This window comes from Lagopus muta, chromosome 2, assembly GCF_023343835.1.
Source record: "Lagopus muta isolate bLagMut1 chromosome 2, bLagMut1 primary, whole genome shotgun sequence".
NCBI classification, from domain to species: Eukaryota; Metazoa; Chordata; class Aves; order Galliformes; family Phasianidae; genus Lagopus; species Lagopus muta.
In genome coordinates, this window is record NC_064434.1 from 6,002,572 (window position 1) to 6,029,948 (window position 27,377).

The 27,377-nt window shown below is 49.8% G+C and overlaps 3 protein-coding genes across 4 annotated transcripts in view; 1 reads left to right on the forward strand and 2 right to left on the reverse strand.

Annotated features, from left to right (window-relative positions):
• Positions 1 to 27,377, reverse strand: part of PTK2B (protein tyrosine kinase 2 beta) — a 140,932-nt gene that overhangs the window by 25,146 nt on the left and 88,409 nt on the right. The gene's annotated exons all lie outside the window — the stretch shown is intronic.
• SELENOI (selenoprotein I) lies at positions 5,735 to 27,270 on the reverse strand. 2 transcript variants are annotated; one of them, XM_048937448.1, is made up of 10 exons: positions 27,128 to 27,270; positions 16,307 to 16,375; positions 15,891 to 15,999; positions 14,580 to 14,654; positions 13,831 to 14,093; positions 12,596 to 12,704; positions 11,562 to 11,610; positions 11,088 to 11,268; positions 10,307 to 10,489; positions 5,735 to 8,438 (listed from the first exon to the last, which is right to left on the reverse strand). In XM_048937448.1, exons 1-10 carry the CDS (start codon positions 27,173 to 27,175, stop codon positions 8,322 to 8,324), a joined length of 1,203 nt encoding a protein of 400 aa, XP_048793405.1. In that variant the 5' UTR covers positions 27,176 to 27,270; the 3' UTR covers positions 5,735 to 8,321. The 2 variants fall into 2 exon arrangements, with proteins under 2 accessions (XP_048793405.1, XP_048793406.1); XM_048937449.1 differs by having other exon boundaries at positions 8,373 to 8,438.
• The window catches only part of LOC125689749 (interferon-induced very large GTPase 1-like), a 30,792-nt gene continuing 25,824 nt past the window's right edge, over positions 22,410 to 27,377 (forward strand). The window contains exon 1 of the mRNA XM_048937282.1: positions 22,410 to 26,166. The gene's annotated coding sequence lies outside the window, so the exon portion shown is untranslated. The remainder of the gene's footprint in view (positions 26,167 to 27,377) is intronic.

Consider the following 27,377-nt stretch of genomic DNA (forward strand, 5'->3'; position numbering starts at 1 on the left):
GAAGTAGAACAAAATGCAATGGAATGAAACTAAATGAAATGAAATAGAGCGGGGTGGGGGGGACAGCTCAGCTTTACACCAGGCTGAGACTGAAGACGTTCCTATCCCTGTGACTCCATTCCCCTTCCCAGGTCCTTGCTTCCCAAGCAGTGCCCACCAAGGCTGGTGTTCCCCACGAAGACAAGCTTGTTTGTGGAGCAGGGCACATCAGTAACAGAGAGCAAGCAGATGGACAGGAGGATGGAGCAGAGCAGCACGAATGGGCCTGGCCCCACATCGCACACCTCGTGCTGCTGTGGCGGCCTCTCCCCATGTCCCCAAGAACCCTTCTGGGCTGAAGCATCTCAGAGCTGCCAGGACAATCCGTCAGAAGACCTGAGTGATGGTGTTGCACCTTTCCTGTCCGACAGCAGAACCCGCTGTCCCACCAGGAGTTCCACACTCAGCCAGGTGAGGTCACATCAAAAAAGACAGCACGGAAGCAGACTGCAAAGAAAATCAGCCTCTGGAAGAAGCTTGCCACAGGAGAGACAAAAAGGAACTTCGAGTCCAGCTGCCAACTCAGAGCTCCTCAGGAACTCACCCTCCACTTCCAGCATGAAGGACCTCCCCAGATCCCTGATGGAGTCCTTGGACACCACACAAATCTGCCTCAGCCTGCTGGCCAAAATGGAAAAAAACAACGCCAGCGGCGCTCAATGGGCACCCGGGGGCTACAGGAGCAAATATCCCATCTGCATGCAGTGCTGCCGGTGCCTGGACAACAGCTGCCCACACCACAGCAGTTCCTCAGCCACCGCGGCCATGGCCATGCTGACTGCCCTGATCTTCTCCCTGGATGTGGTGGTGCAGGAGGAGAAGGTAAAGCTGAAGGTTGGGTTGCTCTTTAATCTGTCCATCAGTGGGAAGACACTGCACGCATGGGGGAAAGATGTGTGGCTGCCCAAATGTTGTGGCAGTGAGGAAGACTGCGAGGAGTGCAGAGAGCCTCTGCCCAGAAGTCCCAAAAACTGGGGGATGCAACAAGGGGAGTCCCTTCCCACCACAGCCCCTGTGTGGCCTCTGCCCCCGTGGGCACAGCCAATCCCCCCAGATGCCCTGGAAAGGTTGCAGAGAGCAGGGATGGAGCCCATGCCCCAGGTGGAGTACAAGGGCCTGGGGCACAGCAGCACACTGCAGTGTCTCCTCTCCTTCTGGTGGAAGATGAAGAGCAAAGTGAAGAACCCGAAGAAAGTGGGGACAGCTGAGGGCAGCAGAGAGATCAGCATCTGATGGCACTGCGGGAAGGGAGCAGCTGCCTGCCCCTCTGCTGTTTGATTTTGATTTCTCAGCTGCAGTGTAGGGAGCACTAGCAATAAAGGGGACCGTGGCATACTGTGAGCATGGGTAGGTGTTTGATTTGAGGAGCCGTTCTCTCCCATTCCTCTTCACACAGCCTGTTGGCTACTGTTGCTGATGGTGACTCTCCACCATAATGATGATCTCTCCATCACATTCAAAAAGTCATCAGGCAAAGTCCCTGAGGCCTGGAAAGGGGAGACATTGATCCCATTTTTAAGAAGGGGAAAAGGAGGACCCAGGGGACAAGAGGCCAGTGAGCCTCACCTCTGTGCTAGGAAGATCATGGAGCTGATCCTCCTAGAAAAGATGTTCAGGAACATGAGGGAAAAATAGGTGATCATCAATCCCCAGATCTCACCAGCACTTGGATCCCTTGTTCTGGGCACATATCAAATCCAAAGGAGGGAGAGGTGCCTCATGGCCAGTTCCTGTGTCTTGGGTGGCCAAACTGGGCTTCCCGAGGCTGGCAGCCTGTGCTGCCTGTCTGCAGAGTGCTGCTGAAATGCTATTGTTCTTAACAATCCCTTAAGTATATTACACCTACCGCAACAATCCTCTTAGAGGAAGCTGTCAAGACGGCTGACAAAAGGCAAGGTATCATTTAAATACACCTAGGTGTTAGTCTGGATGGAAAGAGCATGGCCCAGGGCATGGGAAGAGGCCACAGGGGTCTTGGGCTCCTGCAAGGCTTTGTCCCATCCTGAACACATGTGGGCTTGAATCCCTGGTGGGGGGAGCAGCATCCCTTGGCCCCAGCCAAAGCTGTCACCAGCCCATCTCTCCCCATGTAGCTGCACATCTCCTGTCAGCCTTCCCAATGGAAGGACTGCAGGGCTGCGATTCAGACCTCAGCATCCAGCTCATCTTTGGTGCAATCTGGCGGCCCCACGTGGATTTGCTCAGATCCTGCAGCTAACATAAGTTTTGCTCAGGCTGATGAGCCACAGCAACCCTCGATGTGCTCACAAATAACAGAGCACCAAGTGTGCTCACAACCATGGCCCCAAACAGAAGCAATACATCCTTAGAACAGGCGACTCATTGGAAACCCTAGGGGTGAAATCACACATTACATCAAGAGGTCACAAATGATGTGGCAAAACTCTAAGCCTGGACCACAAGCCAATCACTTCACCTCATAAATAATCTCATATTGTGCTCTCTGGAGCACTGAGCTCAGTGCTGGGCTCATCAGATTAAGGGGGACAGGGAACTGCTGTAGAGAGCCCAGCAGAGGGCTGCAGAGATGGTGGAGGTCTGGAGCATCTCCTGATGGGGAGAGGATGAGAGCCCTGGGGCTGTTCAGCCTGGGGAAGAGAAGGGGAGAGCAGATGATTGATGCTGATTGATATCTAAATGGAAGAGGTCAGAAGGCCAGGCTCTTTTTGGTGGTGCCCAGCGACAGGACGAGGGGCAACAGGCACAAACTGGAGTTCCATCTGAACAGGAGAAAGAACCTCTTTACAGTGAGGGTGATGGAGTACTGGAACAGTGGTGAGGTCTCCTTCTCTGCAGATATTCCAAATCCACTTGGATGCTTTCCTGTGCGTGTAACCTGCTGCAGGAAACCTGCTTTAGCAAGGGGTTGGACTGATGATCTCCAGAGGTCCCTTCCAACCCCTATGGTTCTGTGATTCTACAATTCAGCAAACCAGGGTGATTGCAGAATGCCATGCTGGGGCTCATGAGAACATCTCCCTAATTCCTGGCCTCAGCACCTCCCCAGCTAAATCAGGTGGCTGCAACACCAAGCTGTACAGCAGCTTATTGCCCTGTACACAGCTTCAGTCATGCTGGCACGAGGATAAAGTGGGGATCACCACGATTAGTGCTGAAGCCAACAGCTAAGAGCTCACTGTGAGCTCAGGCTCCGCTGGGGCAAAGCCGTGTCCTGACTGGTCTGTTTCTGCTAAGAGGATCTGGGCAGTCCAGTTAGAGCTGAGAAAACACCGTTTCCATAATACAGTTTCCTCCTCCTCTTGGAACACCAAGCAGATTAGGGGTGAGCACCACAGTGGATGAGCTGCAGTTGAAGCAGGGCATCATCTGTGCTTCAAGAGAGCAGGAAAAGACTGCTGGGTGAAATTCAGCATCTCTGCCTGCTCTCTGCATCTGGAGCATCCTCAGATGCTGCAGCAGCAGCCTTGTGGCCACATCCCCACTCTGCCCAAGATATCCCAACTGTTACAGGCTCACTAGAGGTTTAACCACACATGCAGGACTTCGGGCTGATCCAGGCACGCATGCTGCATTGCAAAGCAGAGCAGAGCAGGCCAGGTTGCATGGAGCAAGGCCAGATCCAAACCCAACTGCCACAGGGAATGCCTTAATTGCAAGGGCAGCCCTTCACCAAAAGCTGCTGGGTGAGAGCAGGGGACAAAGTCCCAGGCAAATGCTGTTCTCCTCAGAGGAGCCCTGACTGCTGCCCTGAGAAGCCTGGAAAGCGATGAAGATGCTTTCTTGCTCTCTGAGGCACAGCCTCACCAATGCTGAGGACATAGGGATGATCACTTCCCTGCTCCTGCTGGTTACACTATTTGTGATTTGGATCACAGGATGTCACTGGCCTTCTCGGCCACCTGGGCGCACTGCTGGCTCACGTTTAGCTGAGCATCAATCAATACCTCCAGGTCTGTTTCCCCTACGCAGTCTTACAGGCACTCTGCCTCAAGCCTACAGCCATGCATGGGGTTATTGTGCCCAAAGCGAAGCCTGGCACAAGGTCTTGTTGCACCTCATCACATTGGCCTCAGCCCAGCTATCCAGCCCTCTGCAGGGCCTTGCTACCCCCAGGCAGATGGACACCTCCCCTCAAATCTGTATCATCTGCAAACTTACTGAGGGTACACAAGGATGCTGACAGGCCTGTAATTCCCTGGATCCTCTTTACAACCCTTCTTGTAAAATGGGAGACACGCTGGCAAACCTCCAGCCCTCTGGGATCTCTCCAGTTGACCAGGAATGCTGATAGATGTCCAAATCAAGGAAATGTGAACAGTTAATGGGAACTACAGGATATTGAAAAAAGCACGAACCTGGGGTTTCTGTCATTCCCTGCCCATTACACTCACTCTTGTAGAAAAGCAAATAGTAGGAGGTGGTTAAATCTCTAACTGGAGATGGCTCCCCTAGAAGGCACTGCAAAAAATGTCAGGAAAGGGTCTGCCTACCTTACAGGAATAGCAAGAAAACATGCTGAGGGATAAACCCAGGTTTCCAAATTACAGATGGCCATAAACACAGAACCGTTAGTGTTACAACCTTTTAAACCTGAGCGTACCACCCCTTATTGAGGATACACCAACAGAAAACATTTGTTTCACGGGTGCCTCAGCCAAAGGGCAAATGGTAAATGGCAATATTAGACCTTGCATTAGGTGTTACCATCAGCAAACAAGTAATGGAAGAAGGGGGTGGCAGTCCACGAGTAGCAGACATAAGAGTAGTTGTTCCTATCTGTAGCCTTTTATGCTGAACGGGCCGGTGCCATGCTGTGGCTCTGTCAGTGGGAAGCCTTGAGTTGGGAAGTAAATAGAGCCTCAGTTTGGAGAAAGATTGGTAATTATAACCAGATGCAGCTAGGAAACATCTTTCAAGATGGGATGGGTAAAAGCTCACGTTAAAGATAATCAGTCTGCCCCAAAATGCAATCAGAAAGTATTGGTGAGTTATCTAAAATCAGGAAAACCACCTTAGATCCTGGGTGATGCTGGTTGGGAGAACAGTCACTCATTGATGAGGGAAAAACTTTGTGGTCTACATGGCAAATAGATTACATGGGATCATTTAAGCCCTCTGTGGGACATCAGTGCATCCTCACAGGAATGGAAGCAGCCTCTGGATTGCTTATGGTGATAAAATGTTGGAAAGCTGTGGGTGAAATACAGTGTGGGGGTTGTTGTCTTGGTTCTCAAACCTACCCCAACACCATCTGAAGTGACACTCACATTTCTCATGGAAGAAAGTACAAGACTGGGAAAAACAAGAGGGAATGCAATGGAGTATTTCACACTCTGTATCACCCTCCATCAAATGGGATGGCAGAAAGAGTGAACAACTTAATAAAAAGGAACCACACACGGCACGACAGAAGCCCCACACATTGTTTTGCCACAAAGCACAGCTACCAAAAGCTTCATTCACAGCTCCCACTTGAGCACAAGGCAGCTGCTCACCTGGACCAGCCCTGGCAAGGAACCCTGAGCAGGTTTCTTCCTGCTATCAGGCTGGATTGAGACAGAAGAGATGTAAAGACTCGTAAGGCATTCCTTTTATCAACTCAGCATGTCCACCAGCAATGGAAAAAGCATCTCTGGAAGAAGCAATGACACAGAGCAGCCCCCAAACACCCAAAGAGACACCACCACCAGAACACAAGCACCCTCAGATGCAGTTAGCAAGGAATAAATTTATTTTTAAGACTTAAAACCATTATTATTAATAAATAATTTGTTTCTCCGCATGCCACACCCCACCATGGCAAGATGGTTTGGTCTTCCCATTCGTGTGCTTCCGCTCCCCAAGAAGCTGGGTTCAGCAATCACATCATTCCCAACAGCTCAGACAGAAACCCACCCAGCTTCACAGCAGCACGAGTTGGAAACGGTGTTGGATGTACACTGAGACCAGGGCTGCTCTCACCTGGCTCTGCCACAAGCCTGGCAGCAGCACAGATGAGCCAGCCTGCTTTCCAGCACTGATTTAAGCAGATATTTTTCTAGCTTCAAGGTGCATCACATTAAGGCACCGAAAATCCAGGACTCTCCAAAAGATACAGCCTGTGCAGATAGGAAGTGGTTCCAGTTTTTCAGAGGCATCTTTCTCCTCCAGCACAACACGTCATTGCAGGATTTTAAGGGAGGAAGCCCTGCTTCCCACGTGTTTGTAACTTCAATTTAGGGTATGTTCCTCATGCCATTCCACAGGGCATTCAACAGTCACAGAATATCCCAATTTGGACAGGACCCACAAGGATCACAGGATGTTCTTATGGGCTGCACCAGCTCTCAGCCAACAGATGCTGCAGCCAGGTGCTAAGGAGACAAAGTGCCATCCCAAGGTGAGGTGGGACATCTCACAGCACGAGTGAAGAGCCAGGATAACACAAGCTCTAGGAAATCAACCATCCCACTGCCATTTGTGCCCCGTGCTGCCAGCATGATGCTGCTACCTGAACATGGCCCATCCCACCGATCCCCCTGAACCTTGTGCAAGCATGACTTCCATTTATCTCCCTCCACGATTGTATTCTGTTGCATTCTCATCAAAAATCCAAGCACAGCCCAATTCTTTCCGTGCATTTTGGCTGCTTTGGGTTTGTTTGTTTGTTTTTCCCTGTACAGTGTCAGTAAAATATACCGTGTATGCTACTTTATTGAGTAACTCTGAAAACCATTTGCCCCCTCTCCCAGGTGAGCCACCTTCACAGACACGGAGCCAGACAGACACACAGACAGACTGACCACCGGGTGCTGCCTCGGGGTTTCAAGTCTGCATGACAGTGATTCAAATTCACACAAAAAACAAAAACAAAAGAAAAAAAAACCACCAAAAAATAAAAAGCATTAAATAGTAGTTACAGTTTGAAGGTTCCCTAAAGCAGGAAGAAGGGACTTCACCTGCAGAAGGAAAATGCTGTGACCGGGCGCCCACGAAGCACGCCGTACAATGATCAGTGTGTAAGAGACTTTGTTCCCATGGTAGATTACAGATGCACAATCTGCTGTGCTTGTTTGCTTCCGGATGCAGCCTTTCCAGAGCCTGGGTTTAAGCTACACTCTTCATTCAAGCACAGATCTTCATTAAATAAATCGAAAAGAAAATCAGCGTTCAGTCTTCACCACCCCACTCAAGTAATTCAATTATAAAAATGCTCCTTTAAAAAAAAAAATTAATGCAAACATGTCTTTTACAAATGGACAGTAAACAAAGATATCCCTGGATGAGACATGCAGCTGCTGTGGACAACGAGCTTGAAAACAAAGTGATGTTTGGAAAGTCACCACACACGCAGACACACACACACACAACCTGTGAGCTTTCTGGAAGTGCACACAGAACCAACGTGACACACATTAAGGTGCTTCTCCAAGCTGTGGATTTGCTGCTATTGGTGATCTGGTGGAAGGGTGATGTGCAGCCTGGCTGCACTGCTATGGAAGGAGAGGCTCAGGGAACCAGAAGAGCCAACCCAGAGCAGCAAGTTCATCCCACTGGAAGGAAGGGTTTGGCTTTGTGTTACACAGGTTGGTGTAAGCCACATTTTGCTGCCATCAGAAAGCCCAGCTCGCAGGCAGGGAACACACAAAGACAGATGCAATGTGGTCCCAGTACCCACCACTTGGGCAAAGGAGAGGAAAGCTGCCTTCCCACGTTTATGTTCCTTCGAGCCCTGATTCCTAAGCCCCCTAAGTAAAACGTTACTGTAAGTTTTGTGTGGCTTTAACATCTGCTTTAAAAAAAGAAACAAAAAGGTGCCAGCATTTGTCCAAACAAATGAGTGCAAGAAGGCAGGACAGAATGTGAGAAAACTGTCACCACCTGCTCCTTAAGTACCAGCTCAGGACGAAGTCTAAGAGGGTTAGGGAAAGACAGGAACTCGACCACAAGGACGTCCCCCTGACCTTGCAGAAATCAGCTGTTATGCTGGGTTTGGTGACAGGTCAAGGTGCTTTGCTCAGGTAAAGCCATTTGCATCCCCAACCGGCTTTACCTGAACAAGTGCAGGGGATTGAGGTTGCACTGGGAACATTCAGCTGGTCTGAAATACAGTAGTAGTGACCTGAAGGCGATCTGAAGCTTGTCCAGCTTCACCCAAAACTGTAGGCTTGTGTTGGTTGAACAGCAGCAGAGGCTGCCCTGTACCAGTCCCGCCCTGGCTGCACTGGATACCGCGTGTACGTTGCCCTGATGTCTGTCCAGAGGATAGGTTTAGATCTGTGGTGATGGTTGAACTATTTACAGGTATTTGCAGCAGATATTTACAGTACTTCTGCAGACCGCAAGCTGATTTTCTCTTCCTCCATTTCTAGTCAATCCGGCGTGGGTTTCTTTAGTGAGAAGGGTCGTATATTGAAATGCCTGCTCAGCTGGCTCACCTGGGAACAAGGACAGAGTTAGCAAAGCTGATGGCACGAGGAGGAAACCAGCAGAGCCCTGCTATCCCACTGTGCTTGCTTTCCCCATCATTGCCCACACTGCATTGCCCCAGTTCTCCAGATTTCCCCATGCCCTTCCCCTGGAAGGTTTTAGGCAGCAGAGATTTGCAGCAGCTGGATGAGTGCTGTAGAACAGATGCAATTAGGAAGGAGTTTCTTCTCTGAAAGAGCGGTGATGCTGTGGCACAGCTGCCCAGGGAGTTGGAGGGGTCACCATCCTGGGACTGTGGCACTGAGGGAAGTGGATAGCCATTGGGCATGATGGCTTGGTTTGAGCTTGATGGTCTTAGAGGTCTTTTACAATGATTCTATGATTCAATAGCCTATCCTGCCCTGAAGCAGGCTTATCTCCATCCTCCCCTTCTCAGGCACAGCAGTCCCTGAATGTGTTCACAGTTAGAGCTGGGGGTCAAGTGCTGGGTATTGACACAGGAGGGTTGCAGAGTGGAGGGTAGGCAAAACAAGTTTTGGATCACCAGGTCCCTTTTACAGCAGCCTGAGCTTTCACTGTGTCTTCTAAGAAATGAGAGCACCACAAAGGGCTGAGAGATGCAATGGAAAAGCAGGAATCTGCTTTGTGGGGTGAGGGAAAGTATTCAGCCTTTCAATATCAGGGTGAAAGAGCAACACCTGTAGAAAAACAAAAAGCAGTGCAGCAGACAGTGGATAAAATCTACAATGTGGCACCAGTGTTCAGTCATTGCAAAGCCAACAGAAAACAGTGCTGAGACCAGCAGCAAGCCAGGGCAGAGCATCTATTCCAAAATGGTGCTCCCAGATTCATAATAATTTGGGACTGTGTGCTATGCATCACTATCAAGGTTATTCTGTCCTGAGAGAGGATACTACACAGATGGGCACCTGGAAAACTGGAAGTGGGGGCAACACAAACTCAGGGGAGTAGAGAGCTGGAAAACTCACTGCAGGGATGGGCAATCTGAGCAGATGGGATTACACCGTCCTCAGCCCCATCTCCAACAGTGACTCCAAGACCAAATTTCTTTAAAGCTTCTTAGCTATTCAAATCCTTCTCACACATAAGTCTCATTACACTAATTGGAAAGACAAGACAACGTGGGTATTACTTCCTTGCTGTAATTACAGCTCAAACTTGACTCATGGAGGCTCTGTGTCAGTGATGCAGCACTGAGGAAACAGGGCCACACAAGGAAGGTGCGTGACATGGCAGCACCAGGGGGGCCCTTGCCCTACTTCCTCAGCAGCTTCCTGGGGCATTTCTAATGGGATTTGGCCTCCTCTGAATTTGTTTTCTCTCTTAATCAAAATTCAGACAGAGTTTGCTCAGACCAAGGGGAACAAATCGGTCCCTGGATCTCTACACAGCCACAGCATCACCATGCTCCACGTCAGCTCTGTGTCCCTGTGGCTCCAGATTGAGCTCAACCACAGTGACACCCACAGCAGATCAACTTTTTATACTCAAACTCCCAAACTGAACACTCCTGTCCACCACGCAGACATCACATCCACTGCTGTGGGTATCCACGGGAGCCCTTCCCACTGCCTTGGGGTGTGGGTCACCCAGATGGGCAGACCTATGAGCTGGTTTCTAGGTTAAAATCACAGCCACAGCATGCTAAACAGCAGCAGAGATGCAAGGATTTGTTTCAGACTCCTGCATGGCAAAGGAGCCCCCCACCCACATTGCTGGAAGCTTGCTTTAAATCCAGCTCAGCTCGAGGTCTTCATGGAGAGCTATAAAACTGACACCAGCCCTTTAAAGCAGAGCATTTTCTGCCCCAGGGAGCAGCTCCTGAGCATTCAGCCCATGTGCCAGGTTCACCTACCACGACCACTCCATAGTGGATGTGCGCCAGGGTGAGGAATGCAGTTAACAGGTAGAGGAGAAGTGCTTCGCTGCTGGGTGCAAAACCAGACACCACCACGAAGAGCACCAGGGCTATGGGCAGCAGCATCCAGTTCAGAGGCTGGCAGCGAGTGCTGCTCATCTGACAGACGATCAGCTGGCACTGCAGGCAGAGAAAGCAGTCAGAGCCCACACCAGCACCAATCCTGCAAACCCACAGCTGTACACAGCGCAGGGGAAAGTCACACGTGTACCTTTCACTCAGTTTCTTTTTCAGGATCTGCCTGCACACCAGAATTCCTTACCACGTCATCCACACTGTAAGCAGCACGAGCTGCTGGCCCAGAGGATGGACATGGGGCAGTACAGACACACAGATCTGAGATTATGAGCACAGCTAGCAGTGCTCAACTCTCAAGCAGGCACGGATGCAATATGCAGCTAAATCAGACTTGGACAAAAGCTTCAGCCCCTCCCATTTTAATTTTGTCCCCCAAAAAGAGCGTGCACAAACACACACAACTATTTCTGTAGTTTCTCAAGAGCTGAGAGCTGTAGCACCAAGGCCTGTGATATTTGCAGACCCCAGGCCCTGCCTGTTTTGCTGCTCGTTCTTTCAGTCAGAGCAAAACAGCACAACTGTCACAAGTTAAAACTTCACATCTCCTTTCCTTCCTCTCACTGAAACTGTGTTCTACTTCTTCAAGAGAGGTTTAACTCTTCCCAGGGGCTAAACTGAAGCATAAAGCAAAACCACTCACAGAAATGTTAGCAAAGGCGGTTCCAACCATGAAATAGAAGAGCCTGGGATGGACCTCCAGGATGTCCATAGGTGAAACAAAGATCCAACTGGTGCAGAGAGCAAAAAGCAACACTGGGGACACCAGTGGCAGCATGATCTCATAAACGGAGTGGTGCTTCAAGGTGTTCTTTTTATAGGCCCTGAAAAGCAAACAGTCAATAACCACAGTCAGGTGAGGAAGATGCAAACCTTCACTGGTAACCCCAAATCCAAGAAGCTCCTGAATGATGTGGGCAGCAAACAACAGGACGAGCCTGCAGAATTTGTGAGCTCTTCAGCAAGCTGCTGAGCAGTTTGCACCCTGCAAAGTGGAACCCTCTGATGTACAAAAGCCACTCTGTCATCCTGAAAACATTCATCTGACAACTAAAGAAACTGTAGAAGGCTCTGGGAGCTCTTGCAAAGGTGCCAACGCCAGGAGGGAAGAACTTACTTGTAGAAGTTATACAGGCTCATCGGCAGCGTCACGGTGAGAGCACAAGCTGAAAGAGAAAGAGCCACATTACTGCCCATGCAGAAGAGGCCACTGTGTGCACCCCGCAGTGACTGTGCTCTGGTTTCAGCTGCCTGCAAGCAGAACAGCTCAGAGGTGCACGAAGAGCAGCTCAGCACATTTCCAAGCAGGTGCTTGAGATTCTGGTTCAGGAGTTGTAATTACAAGCTAAGTAAATGGAATTTGAGTTCAACGCAATGAATTTCCAGTGTTGAAAAGCTGCATTAAGAAGCTCAGTGTTAAACTTCACAACTGCTCAAAGCATAATTATGATATTGTCTTTAATGGGACCCTACGGTCAAAGCCATGAAAGTGCATCACAACTCTTCCACGTTTACACAGCAGAAGGTATTTTAACAGAGCTGTACATCTTCCTGCTTTCAATCACCTCACTCCTATTCAGATGCACAAATCCAGTCCACATACACATCCTGCCCTATTTTTCACAAAGGAAAAGTGCATTTATTGTTCCTATATGAAAGTATGTGGCTACCAAAGAAAAGCTCAGAATCTCCACTTGCTTCAATCTGATGCTTGCACTTTTCTTAATGCAACAACCCAAGACACGTCGACTTGTAATTAAGTAGTAATAATTAGCCCCTATAGAAAAGGGCCTAGAGTGAGAGAAGTTTCTGAATAAGCCAAACAACATTAAGCAAAGATAGCTCTCCCCAGGTTCCACCTGCATTATTCCCTGCTTTGTTCTGATTCCACAAGGGAGAGCAGCCAGCCCTTCTGCAGGAAGGTTATGCATCCTTGGATTGAACTTTTGGATGGGTGCACAAAGGACAGGACCCCCAAAGAGAGCTGCTTTCCCCATTCCATAGCTACATCCTCCCTCTCTGCAGCAGCCCCAGCTTTTCTCATTACAGCGAACACAACATCATTATAAAATAATTAAGACATTGGGTTTGGGGGAAAAAAAAAGTTGATTTTTTTTTTTAAAAGACAGGCTTCAACATGGAGTTTCTTACCAATAATCATTGTAGTGAATAGGTCTCTATATAAGAAATTAAACAGGAAAGGTGCATACCAGGCCTCTACTCCCACAATGGCTGTCACTATGTAGACAATTGAAATGGTCTGAAAGAAAGCAGAGAACAAGCAGGCGTGAGCAGCATGTAGCTCAGGGGAATGGCAGCTCAGCACGTGCATTTGAGCTACATCATGTGCCATTATCCCCACTGATCAGAAGTTTAAAATAGCAGTTTTTTAGAAGCATCCCTTGTGTTGCTGCTGCTGGAGGGAATAACACAACCAGGATCTGCTCCTTGCAGCTGGAGCAAAGGTGACCTTACACAGCTCGAAGTGTAACATGGAGATGTGTTGTGTATTACACACTGATCAGCTCTGGATTCCTGTTATCCATCTGCTGAGGCCATGACTGGGAATGGGCTATGAAGGGATCCTTCAATTGCAGTGGTAGTCCTGAAGTTGTGTGAAATCCTCTACCCTTGCCTTCCTGTGCTAAGCAGAGGTCCAAAAGCATGAGCAATATTTTTGGAGCAGTGGGTTAGAATATGGTCATAGCTACATTGTACCAGTAGAGATGATTATTGCAATTAACACAGCTGCTTTGGTTACACTTCTTCCAGCCTGTTGCATTCCCCACCCAGGATCTAGCAAGACAGAATACGAATGGTGTGCTGCCTGGTGCTGTACCCTGGCTAGGACAGGCACCTGGAAGCAGCAGAGCTGAACTTTACCCATTCTGACAAACATCCTAATTGCAAAAGGCACCCTAAACTTCTAGGCTTGAAAGTAGCTATAATAGAGACTAAGTAGAGCAACAACTTAGGCAGTTAGGACATGGAGAGCACCTAGGAACCAGGCAGAGGAAACACAAGGCAATATCCATTCTTCAAGCCTCGTTTTCTTGCAGAAAGTCCTAAACTATCCTGAGTTGGAAGGGATCCATAAAGGCCATCCAGTCCAGAAACAAAGTTCCTTGAATTTAAGATTTTGGACAAGTTTTATTCCTAGTGCCACAGGACAGCGATTAATGAATGCAATTGCAGCTCAAAGTGATGCAAACAGCTTGCTCCCTTCTGCACGCACAGGACTCCTCGTGCTGCTGAGTGCCTCCTGCTAAAGGCAACCCCCACAAGAGCACTGCATTACAAAGCTTAGGGCCTTTCACACTTTCAGGCACATCAGCAGCCTGCTGAGCTTCTGCTGAAGGCAAGCAGAGGCTGGGGTGCATACTTACCACCTGGCTGATGTCATATCCCCAGGGCAGGAAGAGAATCCCTGTGTTATACTTCTCCCAATGGGAGAGGATGAATGAAAACAACACCACCCATAACAGGAGGTAGAGAACAAAGACACTGACACCCGTGGAGCCCCGGCCAAAGGTGGAGTAGACTGTCACAACGAAGTACACACAAGCCCAGCTGTCCAGGCCATGGTCAAAAAGCTCTCCTAAGGGTGTGCTGGAGTTGGTCCTGCGAGCTTGTTTGCCATCAACACCATCTGGAAAGAGAGCAAGGAAAAACAGGAGTTTTACTGGACACACTCCAAAAATAGTGAGTTTTGTGGATACCTCTACACAGAGCAATGGGCCAGGTTGCAGCTGACAAAGTGTGTGCAGCCAGCAAACAGAAACTCCCACGACCTCCATCCTCTATGCAATGCTTTTGGAGGTACCACTCCCCAGCTCTCCTCAGGACTGAAAAATGAAATAGAGGGAAAGTCTGACGACTTTATTTAAAGCAGACCAGTGACAGAATTCCCAGATCACCTCCAAGCCAGTTCCAGCATCCTCCTTTGGCATCAGCTGCTCTGGGCCCCCTTCCTTCCATCCACTTGGTAAAACACTCCCTGGAAATTGCCCTAGAGCATGGCACAGCTGAAGCTCAGAATCAAAGATACCTCTGTGGGCTCAGAGATAAGCCAACATGCAGCTGCAGCAGGAACACAACCAACACAAACCCCCCAGACAGCCAGATGAAGTCTTACCTAACGTGTAGGCAATGAAGTTGAGGAGACCCACAACGACCCATACTCCATTTGGAACGTGCTGGTGGTCAGGAGCTGCAGGGATCAGAAAGACCCAGGGGTAGAGAGCTCAGTGTGTATGCTCAGTGGGTTTATTTTGGCACAAGATGCATAAAACGTAGATCACCAGGTCACCAGGACAAAGTATCCACACAACTGAGTGAAACTGAGATGGCAGCTCTGCAGGATGAGATAGCAGAGCTGTTCCACAACAGGAAACCTACGACTTCACTTTCCAAGACATACTTGTCCCTCTGTGTCACAGGATCTAAAATCTTGTGATGGCAGCTAGCAAACATGGCCCAAAACTATCCCATGGAAGTGTGTGCAGATCAAGCACTCGTCCACTGCTTGCTCAGAGCACCAAGAATCCCTTAGAGATGTGATTCCATGACTCCACGTGGTTACACCCTGCCTCTGCAGCCACACATGGGGAAATCCCACCCAGTCTGCTTCTCCAGCACTCTCAGCAGACAGCCAGCTGAGCTGTTTGCAACTCTGGGAGCCCAAAGGTACACCCGAAAAAGCAGGAAGCTGCTTTTTGGCACAGCCTCACATGACGATGAACAGAGGTCTCCTATGGGCAACAGCAATGGCATGAAACGTTGCTGTGGATTGGTACCAGGAACTGTTCTGAGCAATCTAAGATCAAATCTGTCAAGGAAGCTAAAATACGGAAAGAAAACTACCATAAGTGACTGAGAGTTATCACATGCTGAACTCTCTGAGACATTTTCATGAGCAAGGAGTCAACAACTTTCAGATTCATTAACAGATTAACAGTGGTTCTGTTACACATTCAAAGCTGTGCACATCCTTGCATGATACAGAACAGTGACATGGTCTTTGTTAGTTTGAATGTGGGGCCAGCACATTTTTGCAAGAGGGCAATTAGCTGGGATGCAAATTAAAAAGCTCTACTCCCTAACTTCAGGAAAGCAGAGTTTCCCACACTTCTGATTTCAAAATGAGGGCACTAGCTTTAGTCCATCGTGAAAGCAGAGCTGAATCCTCCTCAGATTTGGCCATTCCTTCCTCTTTCACTTGCACACAGCCAGCCAGGAGCAAATGCACCCAGCAGGAAGGTGTCACTTGGACAAGTCCTCACTGCAAAGCCCAGAAACTTGAGCCCCTGAACACCATCCCTTCCTGACACTGCCTGGGAACCCAGGCTGAAAGTGCTTTGCAACGAGCACAGGAAGTCACAGCAGAGGAGGTGACAGCACACATCCTTCTGATGCTTTACATCCAAACAGAAAAAGGCAGCCTTACCAGAAGCGTAAAAGTCAGGGTCGAAGTATGCCATGAGGAAGAAGTTGAAGACAAGCAGCAGGAAGCCAGAAAATGTTATGAGATTTGGGGCCAGCCAAGTAGGGAAGATCTACGGGAAAGCAGCAAAAGAACAAATGAGCTCATTAAAATGTGCAACAAGGCTGCAACAGAGACCTCATTACAATCATCTGGGCGTTAGACAACACTGCTTGGTTGCATCCAACATCATGGGCAGCACGAAGCTTCAGGCTGCAGTGCAGTGAGCTCAGGGCAGGCTGCCAGCTGGGAAGGTCATGCCCACTTAGTCACACCCCAAAGGAAGCAGGTCTTTTCACACAAGCGGGGCCTTTCAGCTGCAGAAGTCTTGGCAGCAAGTGGTGTTCTGCTGTCCCAGTCAGGGCAGGAGGAGGTCTTACCTTCACTATCGTGTTCCAGAAGGGATGCATGACATACACAGACAGAGGGTTGCTGTCCACGGCACTGTACTGTGAATGAGAGGAGAAATAAAAGTCAAAAAATAATAGTTAGGGCTCCAAGACTTCTTGAAGCAAGTCAAAGAGCCTGAATGTCAAGGCTTCACTTGCTACCCAAGTCTTTGCATTGCAGGAATGCTTGCGCCAGGAACAGAGTTATAAACAGAGGACAGTGAGCAATCACAAAAGTCCTGCATAAGAGCTGGTGCATTTCAGTCCAGATTACAGCCATTGAGATGACAGCTCTCGCTGTCACACTCATCTCCAGTCACTTGGAAGAGATCTTCTCCTTCCAGAAAGGCAGAAGATATTTACGAGCAAGAGCTCCAACCCCCTCCCTTGTTCTGCAGGACCTAAATCATAGAATCATAGGTTGGAAAAGACCTCTGAGATCACCAAGTCAACCCATCAGCACCTTGCCACGTACACCACTGCATATCCACAATCACCTCCAAATCCTACACACCCCATTACAGTTTAAGCAGCCAAGGGTCATTTGGCAGCCCCCAGCACAGTGACCTGGGCTGGATGGGGACATGGGGCACAGAAACAAAAGACTCAAACAATGGAACGGGTTCCAGCTCAAAAGTTAAATTTCGACATCATTTGGCTCTCAAAGCACCACAAGCTGTTATCTGCTCTCCAGCTCACAGCCTCTTCCCAGCCAACATCGCTCTGTTTAAAGTCCTCTTCCCCAATAATCACTTTGATAAGCACCCCAAGAAAAGCAGTTCAATTTACTACAACATTGCTCAGCTCACGTGTTTCAGGTGATGAACCTTGGAACGGCACCCACAAAGCGCTGGGCATTGGTGCTTGCTGTCACCCCATAGCAGGGGAAAGCTCAAGAGCAATGGGGGAGAATGATCAAGAGCCTCCACCCAACCTGGGACACAACCTATGCTCTCTCTGAGACAAGGGGAATTTGGTTGTTCAAAGGAAGCACTGCAGTGCTCAGTTCCCAGCCCTGAACCAATCAGTATCTCTCCATGCTGCTGCTTGTCAGAGCTCTTCTCTTTGGTTGCAAATCAGGTCGGATATAAGGAAAAATGTCTTCTCTGAGTGATCAGGGCACTGGAACAAGACTGCCCAGGGAGGTGGTGGGGTCATCATCCCTGCAGGCGTTCCAGAATTGTAGGGATGTGGTACAGAGGGATGTGGTCAGTGGGCATGGTGGGGTGAGGTTGGTGATCTTGGACGTCGTTTCCAACCAGAACAATTCTGTGATTCCTTGGAAACAAAGGGGACTGCCTGTCCATGTCAGAAGCTGGAAAGTGGTCGTTTGGAGACAGAAGTGCTCCAGCAATCTGAGCTCGACTGGTTGGGTGTTTTTTTTTGGCAAGATTTGTGAATATTCACATAGGATCTCCCAGTGCATCCCTCATGGGCAGCTTCAAGCACAACTCTGCCAGGCTTTCAACCAATGGGTGGAAGAAAGCCCACTTATTTCTCCCAGCCATCTCAGTGCTTGTATCATTCCTTTCCCACATTCCTAACAGGCTCAATCCCACCTTTAGCAGATATTTTTGCTTCCACCAGCCCTTCCCCTCCTAACAGATCACTCTGTTTCACTAGGAGTTAACCAAGCACTATTAACCCACTCGCCTCGATCTTACAGTACCAGCAAGCCCACAGGAGCTGTAGCAGAGCAACTAAAGCCTGAGCTTGACATCATATGAGATGAGGGCTAAGCCATGAGGAATTTCCATCCCAGCTTAGTGCAGTTTCAAAGGACAGAATTTCAAACAATTTATGAGATAATAGGATTTGGGCTAACTACCAACTAGGGGAGGAGAGCTGGAGACTGATTAAATCTCATTATCCCCATAACAGCTTGGAACAAGAAAACAGATGCCTCACCAGGAGCAAAGCAGGGGAAGCACTCTGGAGTCTACTCCTGTTTGGAAAGCACCCTGGGGAAGTTTCCAGGCCACATCCCAGCACATCTCTCCTCTCCTCTCTCCACACACTGGGGGTAAGAAGCAATAAGCAGCTTTTCCCCACACTGCTGACTTGCATGCAGAGCTCAAAGATTCAGAATGACCCTATTTTGGGGGGTAATGCTCAGCTGTTTTGCACAGGCTTACTGATGCTCTGGTTTCCTTTCCAGAAAGTTGGGGCTGATGGCCATGAGGCTCTAAGCCCAGCAGTGCTCCACTTACCACACAGGTACCTGCTGTCCTCCAGCTGCCTCATCCTTCCTGCAAACCAGCATCTCCTTCTCCATTCTGAACCTCTACACATCCATCTAATGACTAACACACACCATTTGTCCTTCCCCAGGTCATTTTTTCTATCAGGGCCAGCAGTCAGGACTCAGATTTCTGCCTTATTTTCAGGGAGGAAAGGACAAATGGAAGGAATTTCATATGCCCCAGAGGCTCCTTCTCAAAGCAGACAGACAGCTGTAATGGACACTGCTCTAAAATAGCACCGTGCACACAGTCACTGCTTCTCCTTACAATAGCAGGAAGGATTCACTCCCATGGGGTTCTGGTTTTAAGCTTCTCAAGAATACGGCCCAGCCAACTCTGCAGCATCAATCTCACAGTTGGCACACTGCAGCTTCCCCCTGCTCCATCCCCACCAGCTGAGCCCCTTGCATCCAGTCAGCTTATCCACATGCCCTCCACTCTCTTGCCTACACATTCCCTGGCCACACAGGGACACTTCCCATCAGTACTGCAATGAGATTTACCTCCAGGAGGCTTTTTCCAACTGAAGTGGTATCATTTGCTCTAAAACCCCTTCCAGGCTGAGGCTTCCCCCATCCACCACATCCCATCTCAATTCTGCTGGACAACATTTCCAAACAAAGGAAGCTACATGAAAGGCTGTAAATACAGGCAGCACCCCAGCATGGCCCACAGGACACCACCATGGTCCCAGCAGCCACGGCACCGCACTGAGCTGGTGCCCATCGTTATGGAAGTTAGAGAGAGGAGTGGCTCTTCTAGCTTGAAACCAGCATCAGTTGTGCAAACAGAACATTTCTCTCCTATAAAGAAAGGCTGAGAGCTGGGGTTGTTCAGCCTGGAGAACAGAAGGCTTTGGGGCAACGTCACGGAGGTCTTTCAACACTTAAAGGGAGCTTATAACAAAAGACACAGTCTGCTAGTGATAAGACAAGGAGTAATGGCTATAAACCAAAAGAGGTGAGGCTTAGGTTAGATGTTAGGAAGAAATTCTTTACTCTGAGGGCAGTGGGGCCCTGGCACTGCTGCGCAGAGCTGTGGGTGCCCCATCCCTGGCAGTGCCCAAGGCCATGGATGGGACCTCAGACAGCCTGGTCTATGGGAGGAGTCCCTACCCACAGCAGTGGTTGGTCCCTTCCAATCCAAGTAGCTCAATTATATTCTGTGATTTCTGGAAGATCCAATTACACGCCCAAGGAAGAGACACATATTTATAGCCCAGATTCTCCTAATAGCTCTCCCGACCAATAAAACAATGCAGCTTTGAAGTAACCCAGCTACCAACAGCAGAAAGCGCTTCATCATGCTGGCGCCCAGCACAAAACACACAGAGGGCTTTGGGGTGGGCTGGGGGAGCCCCAAGGCAAGAACAAAGCAGAAGGAGCCCCAGCACATCCATAAGGCTATTTCCTACAAATCTCCTTAAGTGCAAAGGGAGCACAAGGCTAAGAGCCTCTTCCCATGGGGCCCAAGGTAAGCCAGGAGGCTGTGAACTTGACAATCCACGGCAACTGTCATCAAGCAGAGCTGTGCCAGCACAAACAAGCCACGTCTGCACTATGCCCACGCTCTGCTGATGCATTACAAGCCGCATCGTGCTTTAATGGTACTTATTAACTTCAGTCCTGCTGATCTTCTCTAAGGTCAGTTCTCAGGCACTGTAAGAATGGAGCACATTGGCAGTGGTGAGCACAGGACTGTCGCGTGAACAGAGGGTTTGGCTCAGAGGGATGCCAGCATCCCCAAGCCTTACCCAGCAAGTCTCAGTGCTGGCACCATATCCCTCCTTTGGCCATTTTTCAGTGCTCATTCATTAGAGGTTAAATATACAGCAAAGTCAGAACTGCTTTCCTGCGAGAACTCCTTTCCTACAACACTGAGAAGCCTTGCTTGCACTCTCCAAGCCCCACAGGGTGTGCAAATTAAATTGGGAAAGCAGGATTCCTGCCCTGCCCACAGCCTCTCATGGTCAGAACCACAGTTCTATCTGAGATTATCCCTGCCTTCTGCAGCACACCCATAGGACTGCTCCTGCAGCAAAGCCACTGGGGAGAGGCTCGTTCTTCCCTGCAGATCAGGAGGCAGGATAGGTGCTCATTGGGACAACAGCTTTATGGCACAGCAGACGTACAAAACACACAGCGGGATGCACAGCACCAGTAAAAGCCATCCAGGCAGAGCTGACTCCCAGAGCTGGCCACACGCTGGGTGCTTAATCCTGCCTATTTCAGCCACATCCAGGAGCTCACTGTGTTTGGGAGTGTTAAATATCTGAGGTTGCAGGAAGGCTGCACAGATGGTGAGCACGGGGTGGGAGAGCTCAGAGGCCGGTGGCAGGGATGTAGCACTAGGAGGATCAGCCAGCAACAAGCTCCTGAAACAGGGAATGAAGGGACCAGGGCAAGAAGAAAAAGCAGAAATATTGATGTTATAAGAAGTTTCTCTCTGTGTGATGTTGCAACCACCACCAAACCTTCTTACTCTTGCTTAAAAGAGGAGGGCTGATGTACGTAAAGGGGAATGAGATTTCAAGCTGACAGATGTGGGAGCCTGCTCCTGGTGCTAAAGAGAAGCAGGGGAGCAGGCAAGTTGGTGTGGAAAGAGAATTCATTGTGATTCCCCTAAAAAGAAGTCAGTCCAATTTTTAACCATACCTATCAAAGGAAAACACAAACCCACGCACATCAGGAAATGACTGCAGATGAAGCAAGGCACCACCAGAAAGGAGGGGGAGGGCTACCTTCGAGTTTCAACAGAGGCATTTTGAAAGAGACAAATAAAGCACTTTTTTTTTTCCCCAAAGCACCCAACCTCACCCTGTCTCCTTTCTTCCTTTCTGCAAAGAGGAAATTCATAATTAACAAAAACACAGCAAAACATGCATTATTCTGCAAGCCCTGACAGCTGCTTTGTGCAGGGCTCGAAGCACAGCGAGTCGGGGCAGTTACACAAGCCCTCATAACGAAGCCATTTGGTGAGCCAGCCATGGGAAGGGAGGTGTCAGTTTCCACAAGGTTCACTTCCAAGCAGTCCCAGCAGCCAAGTTCTCGCTGTTCATTAGCAGAGAGTTGACTTTCATGATGGAGTTCAATGCAGCTGAGACTCAACAGGCAACAAAACAACAGCAGACTTTCCGTGCCCATTCAAAAGACCTGAGGTGGACCGATCCTCCCTTTGGTTTCTCGTGCTCTATAGCAAACAGGAATGCTTCTCAGACCTCAGGGGGGAAGCTACAATCTCTCTAGATTAATTACATTAATTGCCCAGCATCTCTTCCCCACCCAACAGAGGACTGCAGTGGTAGAACACACACATGGATTACCTCCCGGAGAATCACAGGATCACGAAGGTTGGAAAAGACCACTGAGATCACCAGGTCCAACCATCAGCCCATCCCCACCATGCCCACTGATCCACTGTCCCTCAGCGCCTCATTTTCAGGGCTCCTGAAAGAGTTGAAAGAGCCACCACCTCTGCAGTACGCAACCTAAGATAGATTTAAACCCATTTAACACCACTCTGAGAGCCAAAAGCTTTGGGCCACAAAGTGGTATCCCAAAGGTGAGCTGCTCCATCCTTACGTGTCACCGCAGCCATTGATCTGGGGATGGGCTCTACACCCACACCAGGTGCATCCAGACAGCCCAGCACACACCGAGCAGGACAGCAGTGGAGAAGATGCGTGCAAAGATCTATCAGGCACTCAAAGCAAAAATGCAAAGCAAAAGACAGATTCTAGAATCATTTGAGTTGGAAAGGACCTTTAAATGTCATCTGAAACACCCCTGTGATGAACAGAGACATCTACAGCTCAATCAGGTGCTCAGAGCCCCGTCCAGCCTGATCTGGGCTGTCTGCAAGGATATCCACCACCTCCCTGGGCAACCTGTGCCACTGCTTCATGGAAGAGAATCACAGCATCATTCAGATTGGAAAAGACCTCTAAGACGACCAAGTCCAACCCCAGCTACCTCCATGAAGCTAGGCCAAAATCCCTAGCCAAAATGTGCTCAGTATCTTTGGTATTGCATTTGGCAGAGGTTCAAAATCCTGAATTTTACAGATGAAAAAAAAAAGAAGAAGAAAAGCACCTCTATCTTCTATCTGCTCACCTCAGCAGTTATGAAATCTGGCAGTACTCTGGGGTTTGGGCATCCTGTGCAACACAGTACTTCAGGAAGTGGCTGATTAAAGGCAGGCACATGCAGAGCCTCAGAACAATTAAAGGAGCCACTGAGGAGGCAAGTGATTCAAGAGCAGGGCTCAAAGGGTTCTTTTCTCCTGCACGGCGCCCTTTCTGCTAAGGACCCTGCAGGAGAAGCCAAGCTGCAGCCTCAAGCCTCCCATCCAGGTTGCTAACATCAAAAGCCTCTCTTGCAGTTCTCACTACCAGCTGTGGTGCTGTTTCACTGGTCTGAAGAGCCACTGGCACACACTTGGGTGTCTGCAGGGATCTCTTCAGGGCTTGTATTTCCAGAGGAGCCTGTGAGGCTGCCAGGACAGCTTCCAGCCATCTGCTTCCTGCAGTGCAGTATCTGCAGCCCTGCTCTCCATAGCACTTAAATCTGAAGTGAAGAGGATTTCCTGGGACAGGACAAACACGTTCAAAGCATCTGTGTACCCGTGTGCCCGTGCCTCTACCTGGGGGATGCTTGCACATGAGCATCCTTCTGTTTGGCTCTGGAAATGAGGAATCAAGCTTTCTTGCAAGAAAACCATACAATAGCTTGTGGCAATTCTGTCATATAAAGAGATATACGATTCTCTATACAATTCTCACAGTGTCAGCTCTAACAAATAATATTTTAAGTGGCACTTTACAGAGCACCTTTCTCACTGGGGTAACAGCCCAGCACTTCCTGACATAAAACATCTGCTATGTGGGAACACACACAGGGCTTGCTTGCTCTGCACCATACAAGACATCTCCTCCTCTAGAAGCACACAGCTGGAGAAGAACCTTCTTTCTTCCTTCTCCTATGCAAGAGACATCACCCATCACAGTTCAAGCTCTCCATGCACAACACACAAGGCACTCAACCAATGCTTGGACCTGCTGTGGCCCCAACATCAGGACAATGGCACAACTCATTGTGCTGTTGCCATTCTCAGCCCAGCAAACATGAGGGCAACACTATGAGGGCTTTGTTCCACTGCCCACGCAGGTAAGGAGACAAAAAGCCTTTCACAAGAGCACGGGTGAGGGGGCAGCTGCCAGCCTCCTCCGCAATGCTGCTGCTGTCATCACTGCCCCTTGCACAAAGCACAGGCATGGAAGGATTTCAGGGTGCAACATTTCCCAAACCCCCAGTTCACTTTTCTGTCACACAGTTTGCTCCCAAAGCATCTCATCACACCTTTGGACCCAAGCAGGACACGTGTCATCACCTCCCCTCTCGGGGCGCAGCTCTCGTGCCATGCAGGTGCAGTGCTCCAACACCATGCTTTCCTGTGTCCTCTCCCCACCCCCGGGGCATGAATCACCCCCAGCAAAGATAACACTGGGCCAGGAAAGTCTGCAGGAACCTTGGGACACATGATTGGAACCCCAGAATACCGTGAGCAGCCATGGAAGTTGGCACTATCACCAAGCCGTAGCGCTCTGCCCTCATTCAGTTTCCCCTTCTGCAGCTGCTCCTGGCACTTTGGCAGCCCCCAGAAATGAGTCCCAGGAGCTGCAAAGACAGCATGCAGCTCATTGAGATGCACAAGAAGAAGCAATACCAGTGCAGCATGCAACACACAAAGCGTCCTTCCCCTCTCTTCTGCATCCAGCTCCAGGCACCACACTTAACAAAGCTTGCACAAGGGTGAGACGTTTGGGTTGCTCTGCAAAAAACAGGACTTGGGGGCAGTCTAGGAGGAAGAAAGGTCTTTTTCCTTGAGAATGCCAAACAGGAGCAGACATCTCTGTGAATGTTCCACACAGACCCACTTTCCACTCTGCAGACTATTTTATAGAAGCTTGCCAGAAAGTGATTTGCAGGCTGGCTCTTAAGAAGCAGATCATGACTTCTGGCATCCAACTGAAAGGTTTGCAGCCCTGAACAGCAAAGCCTGGCTGAGGGCATTCAGTGCTGAGCAGCAACAGAGCACCTGGTTTTGGCCAAAGACATTCAGCATTCAACAGGAAGGTCAAGGCATGCATTGCTCTGCAACCTTAAAGCAAACTTTATTTCTGAAAACAAGCCCTCCAACCTGCCAGCACTATCAGAGGAAATACTGGAGCAGACTCACTTAGGATCTGTTTGGCTTTCTGACCACTGTGAGCAGCATCTCCTGGGGAAACCTCAGCACCAACAGGCAAAGGGGTAAATTTGGTACAGCAGAGAAACCTTTCTGTCCCATGGATTAAGTTATATCCAAATGTACGTACCCAAATAGTACAACCTCCTGCTGAAGAAGTGACAGGAGTAGAATTTAAGGTTAAGCCACTGCTGAACATTTTGCTGCTCAACCCCAACAAGGGCACTTTGGTGTCCCATCAAGAGCAGATAAAGGCAGAGAGGCTGATAGAAGATGGCTCCCTCCACATCAGCCCTACCAGCATTCAGCCAGCCTATGCCAGAAGGCACACACCTACCTTCCCCAGCCAGAAACGTGCACACTGCAAAGCTGAAGCCATCTGGCTCCCAGCTCGCCATCTGCACTCCTGGCAGCCGCGGGAGGAGCAAGAGCTGGAGGAAGCAACTCTGCAGAAAGCGCTTCTGCTCCAGGAAAACTAACCACCACTGCAGGGAGAGCAGGGCTGTGATCATTCCTTGTTGCCTCCTCCGGGTTTTTCTCCAATCTATAACATGCTGGCCAAAGCAGCAACAGGAACAGAGGGACTCCTGTAGCACAGGTTTGCCACTGGCTGCGCATCACCTTTTTGGCTGGTCCAGCTGTGGGTACATACTCAAGTTACATGGCTGAGGTTTAACACACGATTCAAAGAAAGCCACGTAGAAGAAGTTAAAATGCTCTCCTGACATTTTGTATTGACATCCATTCACACATAGCCCTCTCCGCACTCTCCTTAGGAGCATTTCACACTGTTAAAGTTTTCTGGCTGTAGCCAAAAGGGAAACCAGCTTTGCATCAGCAGTAACAGACCCAGGGTCACCAGGTAAGGAAAGGGCACAGGAGGACAAGGTGCAATGCCCACAGCAAGGCTGGAACGCGCCACTCAGTATCACAGGGTTGTGTCACTTCATCAAGGCTAAAATAGCATAGAAAAACAAACTCCCAGAGCAAACAAGACAAGCAGAGCCCTGCCAAGCAGACAGAGACATCATACAGTAGACACGATGCGCTCTGAGCACTAACTGTGAACCTGCCTGCTTTTATCAAAGTCCTTATTGACTCAATAAAACCACAATCTTTCGAGCAAGGCTACTCCTGCCAGCAAGACCGTAGTCCTGCCCCTGGAGCACACGCTCTGCTGGCTTCTGCCCCTTGATCCAGCTGGGAATGGAACCTCTGCACCAGCAAGGCTCACATATTGCTTACAGTGTGGAAAGTGAGGGTGGAAAAGGAGAGCATGAGTAAGCCCCAGCTATGCTTGAATACACAGACTGCTCCAGGAGGAGAGCAGAGCAGCATGGACAGCACTACTCAGCTCTACAGGTAAGCTCATCACCTGCTTTGCTCCACAGATGCATTGAAACTGTTTTAACACTCCTGGCATGCTTACATAGAATCATTAAGGTTGGAAAAGAACTCCAATATTGTCAAGTCTTACTGTCTACCCATTATCACCATCCCCACTTGAGAATCACAGAACTATTAAGATTGGAAAACACCTCTAAGCTCACCAAGCCCAACCCCAACCCATCCCACCATGCCCACTGAACCACGTCCCTCAGTGTCACATCTCTACCTTCATTGAACACCTCCACGGATGGTGGTCCCACCATCTCCCTGAGCTGCTGTGCAAATGGCTGAGCATTCTCTGAGAGAACAGATACACCCTAATGTCCAATCTGAACATGACACCCCATCAGCCCCCAAAAGGACAAAAGCACCACAAATGACACTTCGTATGACCACGGCATCCCCCCTTTGTGGGGCAGAGCCCCACAAAAACTACCTCCCACCCTCCCCAAAGCACCAAGACCCACAGCAGCCCTCCCAGCAGCAGCAGCAAGACTCCTCCATGGCACAGACCTACAGCCAGAGGACCTCACAGTATCAACCTCCCCCAGCCAAAAGACCGCACAGTGTATATCCCACTCCTCTCAGCCAAAGGATCCCACAGTGTCCCATAGCCCCCCTAGCCAAAGGACCCCAGTGTCCCACTCCCCTCCCAGCCAAAGGACCCCATAGCGTCCCCCACCCCCCCAGCCAAAAGACCCCATAGTGTCCCATTGCCCCCTTCAGCCAAAAGACCCCATAGTGTCCCTCACCCCCCCCCCAGCAAAATGACCCCATCGTACCCCCAGCCAAAGGACCCTACATTGTGCCCCCTCCAGCAGCAGGACTGCAAGCCCCACACCCCCTGCACTCTCCCCCCCTCCCCACAAATTCTCGACATCTCCCTCTCTCCAGGCTCCCCCGGGTCCCCAGGCCACACTCTAAGCCGCTCTACCTTATACTTGCTGAAGCCGGCCAGCTGCTCGGCCGTCACGTACTCCATGGCGCCCGCACCGACCCGACCCAGTCGCCCCACGCCGCCCCACGCCGCGCCCGCTCGGCCCCCACCGGCCACCGTAGGCCGCCTCCCGCCGCCGCATCGGCCCACCCGGCGTGGCCGTGACGTCACTACGCCGCGCCACTTCCCACCGCGCGGCGCAGCGTTACCCGAGCGCGCCCCCTGGCGGCGGGGAGGGCTCTCTCTG